The 5,357-nt window shown below is 63.3% G+C and overlaps 1 protein-coding gene across 1 annotated transcript; it reads right to left on the bottom strand.

Moving 5' to 3' along the window:
- Nucleotides 1-1,498: 1,498 nt before the first annotated feature.
- LOC132478923 (forkhead box protein J1-like) lies at nucleotides 1,499-4,451 on the bottom strand. The gene is made up of 2 exons (XM_060082394.1): nucleotides 3,954-4,451; nucleotides 1,499-2,266 (listed from the first exon to the last, which is right to left on the bottom strand). The coding sequence occupies exons 1-2, from the start codon at nucleotides 4,449-4,451 to the stop codon at nucleotides 1,499-1,501; spliced, it is 1,266 nt and encodes a 421-aa protein (XP_059938377.1).
- Nucleotides 4,452-5,357: the final 906 nt, after the last annotated feature.

Below are 5,357 nucleotides of genomic sequence, written 5' to 3' on the forward strand. Positions count from 1 at the left end.
CTGGGCGGAGTGAATGAACCCCAGCGTGGGAAGTGGGGCCCCAGGGGCTGGGGCCCTCTGACCTCACACCCTGTCCCTTCAGGAAGGGACCAAGGGAGGGAGGAGCTGGAGACAGGCCCAGGCGAGGACCGCAGGTGAGTCTGGGCAGGCCCTCAACTTGGGCGAGGTGGGGAACATGAGCCGAGCCCTGGGCAAGAACGGCCTTTGTGAGTGAGTCCCCAGGGCCAGGGAGGGGGCTGGGCCTCCTTTGCTGCCTGCTCCTCGGGGCTGTGGGTACAGTCTCCCCATTGCACATATAGAGGTGCCGAGGCCCTGGCTGCAGGGGACCCCCGAGTGCCGCCTCTCACCCCCTTTCTCTCTGGGCACCCAGAGATCATGAGGAGTGCATCAGGGGACACTCTGCAGGCCTTTGGTGCCCCCCATCTTCCTCCCAGCCATTCCCCCTTGGGCCGTGGCCTCCCCAAAACTGGCCCATGCTTTTCCCCAGAGAAAGTTGCAAGCAGGTCCATTTTGAGACTTTTTAAAACTTTATTTTTAAAAATGTTGTTATTGTAAATAACTTTCTATGAAAAAGGTTAAAATGCCCAACGGGTTAGGAGAGTGGATGTGGGATGCAGCCCAGGGCGATTATGGTGGAGCAAGACACTCCCCTGCAGGAGTGCAAGCAAGGGCACGGGGCCATCCCCCCATTCCTGGTCCCAGTGGTTCTAGCAAGCACTGCGTCCCTCCCAGTTAAGCCTCAGCTATAGCTACACTCACTACATTAGTCTGTCTGTGCCCTTTCCCTCTGCAGCTTGGCTGCCCCAGCCCCTAACCCCCAGATCCCCATCTCCCCGCTGCTCTCAGCCTCAAGTTGGGCTCAAAGATTAGGGACACATACCCTCTGCCCCACCTCTAGGGATGAAGCCAGAAGATCCCAGAGGCCTTAGAAAATCTCCTGGCTCCACCCGGCACCCCGGCCTCCTTTCTGTCTCCTCTCTCTTCCCCCCTCCGCCTAGCTCCTCCTCACAGACTGCCGGGAGAGGCCTCTTGGGTGTTAATTTGCAGTCACCTAATCAGCATGTGTTGTACCTGGGAACTTGCTCTGGATAGAGACCTGGGGAGGAGAGCAGGAGAGAGAGAAGCTTCAGAAGCTAAGGTGTTCGGGGCGGGCCCCGTACTGATGTTTCCAGCTTGGCCAGGGCCCCTCCAAGCCACAGCTCTCATAGTGCAGGGCCCTTAGCGTGTCTCTGGGGCAGGGAAGAAGTGGATCCATGAAACACTGTGTGTATGGGGGGCTGGGGAGCGGAGGCAGCAATTTTGGTCCTGGGCCCCAATTCTCAGCCTGCTGGACTAGAATCTGAGGATGGCCTGGGCTGGGGGCCGTGTGGCCTGGTGGGGTGACCTGGCCCAGCCCCTGCCTGGGCGGTAGGGTGTCCATGGGCCTGCACTGGCGGGGAGGGGGGCAGTCTGGGCCCAGACTTCGGTGCTGTCTGGAGGTGGGGCAGGGCCTGGCTTCTTACAAGAAGGCGCCCAGGCTGGCCCAGTCATGCAGGTCAGAGGCCAGTGTGGCATCCCCGGCCTCAAAGAGGGGCTCGGGGGGCAGGGAGCTACGGGTGCTCTCGTCCCAGGGGTGCTCCAGGAAGGATGTGGCCAGGAAGGTCTCATCGAAGTCCAGGCTGTCGGTAGCCTGCTCCACTGGAGGCCCCCAGGTAACAGGGCAGTCGATGTGGTGGCCATGGATGGTGAGGTCCACGTCCCCGTGGGAGGCAGGGCTCAGCGGCGGGATCAGCTCCGAGGTCTCCAGCGTGCCCAGCTCCCCGTCCAGCGTGCCAGCGTCCAAGATGGCCTCCCAGTCAAAGTTGCCCTTGAGGGGTTCCAGCTCACCCTGCTCCTCCGGGGTCAGCAGCAGGGGGCTGGAGGGCCGCGGGACCTTGGCCTCCTGCTTGGGCAGCGGCTGTTGACGCTTACGCCCCAGCCTGCCCTCGCCTGCACCCCAGCCCGCCTCCCCAGTGGCCTCCTCGAACTCCCGCAGCAGCTGCTGGGCCTCGGTGCTCACGGTCAGTGGCCCGGCCCATGGGGCGGCGCTGGGCTCTGGCGCGGCCTGGCGGGCAAAGGCCGGGTGGATGTGGACTGGGGGCAGCCGCCGCTTCTTCAAGGCCCCACTCAGCAGCCGCTCGGCGTACTGGGGGTCGATGCGCCAGAAGCCCCCCTTGCCTGGCTCGTCCTTCTCCCGGGGCATCTTGATGAAGCCCTTCTTCAGGGACAGGTTGTGGCGGATGGAGTTCTGGACACAGGGAGATAGGAGAGAAGGAAGACAGCTGGGAGAGTGGGTGGGGTCAGTGATGGGGGGCTCCTAGCGCCACTGCCAGTCCCACCACCACCTTCTCTCCGATGGGGGCAGGGGAGACAGAGGCGCTGCTCCGAGCGGGAGGCTCTGGGACACCAGCCACGGGGCACCAGGAGCTGGGAGTGCTGTCGGGGGCTTTTGTTCCCTTTTGCCAGGATACCTGCCTGCTCAGTCATCCGAGCCCTGAGCCGCAGGGTGGCTCTCAGTGCCAGCCTGTCCTGCCCTCCCTCCCTTACCCCGCTGCTTGCGGCCTCTGCTCAAAGGCCTTGGCTCCCCCAGGTCCTGGACGGCCATCTCCCTCTGCCTGGGCCTGGCTGGCCTTCTCTGTTTGTGAAATGAGTGAGTGGGTGTGAGGGGGTGTGTGTGGCGGGGGGGATGAAGTGTGGGAGGATCTGATGACTTTCCTTGTTTCTAGAGCCGGCTGCTGGCCTGGGCCCTCACCCACCATGTCCCCCTCCTCCCACCCCAGGCTCTGAGGCCTCAGTTGATTATTACCCAGCCAAGAGCATAGCACTCATTCCTGGGGCCTCTCAGGCTTGGGGTGGGGTGGGGGGTGGTGGAGGGTCTCTGCTTTCTCACCAAGGTTACAAATGGTACCTGCCCCAGGGTCAGGGCCCAAGCAAACGTGGAATAGCTGTGATCACAGGAACTCTGATCCTGTGACCTGTGCCACAGGGAAGGATCTGTGCATCCTCAGGGTCTCTGTCCCCAAGTAGCCCCTGATCCTGATGGTCGAAGAGGCTCAGGGCAGTGTGTGCCCAGCCTGAATCACCATCCTGCCTTGTTCACGCCTGGGTGCACAGTCCAAACCACGCTGGGGCACAGGGGTCTGGGGCCTGGTGGGTGGGGCCGGCAGGTGAGTAGTGCCCCCTGGCAAGACTGGGAGATTTACATGGTGGTCTGGGCCCCTTGGCTGCTCTGTGCCAGGTTCCGGAGACTTGGAACATGAAGCCAGTGTGGGAGGAAAGAGCCCCTGTGGAAAGCACGTGGCTGAGGTAATTGTCCCCCCAGGGAGGTTGATGAGAAGAGGGGCAGGAGTGTAGGCAGGAAACTAGGGAGGGCTTGGGGTGGGGGCTGGCACGGCAGCTTTCGGAAGGCCCCGGAGCCCTTCCACTGGGACACAGATGGCCTTCACACCCTGCAGCACGCCCCTCTCCCCTCCCAGAGCCCCTCCAGCCAACTGAAAGCAGGCGGGATGCAGAGCCTGGCAGGAACGATGCTCTGCCTCCAGTCAGGCCCTGACAAACTGACCTTGAGGAGGGTAGTGTCGAGGAATTCCAGGACTTGGGACAAAAATGTGTCCCTCAGTCCATCAACCTACCCTGGGGGGCTGTGTCCACGCATAGTTCAGCCCTGGTCTTTGGGCTGAGCCTGCCGGATGAGTGACAAGTTCTTTCCACTTGAACCTCTAGGTCGGCACCCCTACAGCCCTCTGAACATCCTCCCTCCTCCGTCTCTGAAGTCAAAGGGGCAGCAGTCCAAGCACTGGGCTCCCTTGAGGTCCTTCCTGGACGGCCTTCCTCTCTCGGGGCCCTGGCCGTACCGCGCCTACTTGGCCTGCGCATCTGGGATGTGAGTCCAGTCCGCGCGGGCATGGGGAGGGAGGGAGGGAGTGCCTCCCTACCTGCCAGGTGGGATCAGCGTGGCGGAAGTAACAGAAACTGTCCGTGATCCACTTGTAGATGGCCGACAGGGTGATCTTGGTGGCCTTGCTGGCCTGCATGGCCATGCAGATGAGCGTGGCATACGAGTAGGGCGGCTTCACGTGCGGGTTGGTGGCGTAGTCCACGTCGTCGGGAGGCGAGGCCTGCAGCCCCGAGGGGGCGCTCCGCGGCGTGCACAAGGACGTGGGCTTGCCGGGTGTGTGCGGCTGCCCCAGGCAGGCGGGGTCCGCCACCAGGGGAGACCCCGGCTCGGCCGAGCCTGACAGCTCGTGGTAGCCGTGGGGGTCGGTGTCCGCCGAAGGCAGGGCGGGGACCTCGGCGTTGAGAAAGGAGAAGTCCTGCAGCCACTGCAGGCTGGTCAGGCTGTCATTCAGGGCGTTGGGCTCCTCCAGGCCGCCTTCCGGTCCGGCCTCCTCCGCTGCCCCTGCTCCCGAGACGCGTAGCCAGCTCTCCGCCATATCTGCGGGGATTCTCCGAGGGGGCTGTCAACATCCACGAGCCGAGCCGAGGGTGGCCGCCGAGCTCTCCGGCCCGCTGACTCCCGCCGCTTCAGTTACGCAGCCTCCCGGAAGCGGGCTTCCATCCCGCGATCCGGGGGTAGCCTCCTCCAAACGGAGTGTGGTGCCTGCGGGGACCAGAGCGGGAACTGAGCCCTCTTTCCCCACCCCCGAGGGGAGAGTGTGGGCGAGGGGGGAGGCTCTTACTAAAATCCTTCCTGCAGCTGGGGAGGATCTTTTACTGCCGAGGTCTGGGAAACAGAAGGTGTGCCCGGGGGTCCGACCCACAGGGGGTTCGCCTCGCTCTTTTCCTCTTGGATCTTTTAGAGGAGACTTAATTAGCCAAACGAGGGAAGAGTGTAGGGGCATGCGAGGCCACCCCTTTCTCCCTCAAAGCGGGGAATTAACCCCCCTCTCTCCGTCCACAACCAATGGAAATGGGGCGAGAGAGTCCAGGAGGGCAGTACGACGGGTCGGGGGGCGGGGGAGGTCGTCTGATCTTTGAAAAGGGATATTAGGATGGGGATCAAGGGGAAGGAAGGAAACAATACAGAGAGTTATAAGGGGGTGGGAAGTGAGTGTCCCCCAAACGCCTCTGATGTCAGTCCCCGGGCCCACCACTTCCGTCGGGGACGGATGGGAGAGCGGGCTGGCACTGACGCCCTCCCTTCCCACGGCCTGCAGCCCTCCCCGTCCCTTACCTGGCTCAGAGCGCAGCCCGGGCCAAAGGAAGGTTCTCAAAGAAAGTCCTCCCACCGCCCACCCTCACCGCGGCTCTCTGCTCCCAGCTCGAGGGCCCAGCCAGCAATCCTCGTCGCCACTCACGCCCGACGGCGCCTCTCTGAAAGCCAGCGGCCGGGGACCGGC

This window comes from Mesoplodon densirostris, chromosome 18 (assembly GCF_025265405.1).
Source record: "Mesoplodon densirostris isolate mMesDen1 chromosome 18, mMesDen1 primary haplotype, whole genome shotgun sequence".
Lineage (NCBI taxonomy): Eukaryota > Metazoa > Chordata > Mammalia > Artiodactyla > Ziphiidae > Mesoplodon > Mesoplodon densirostris.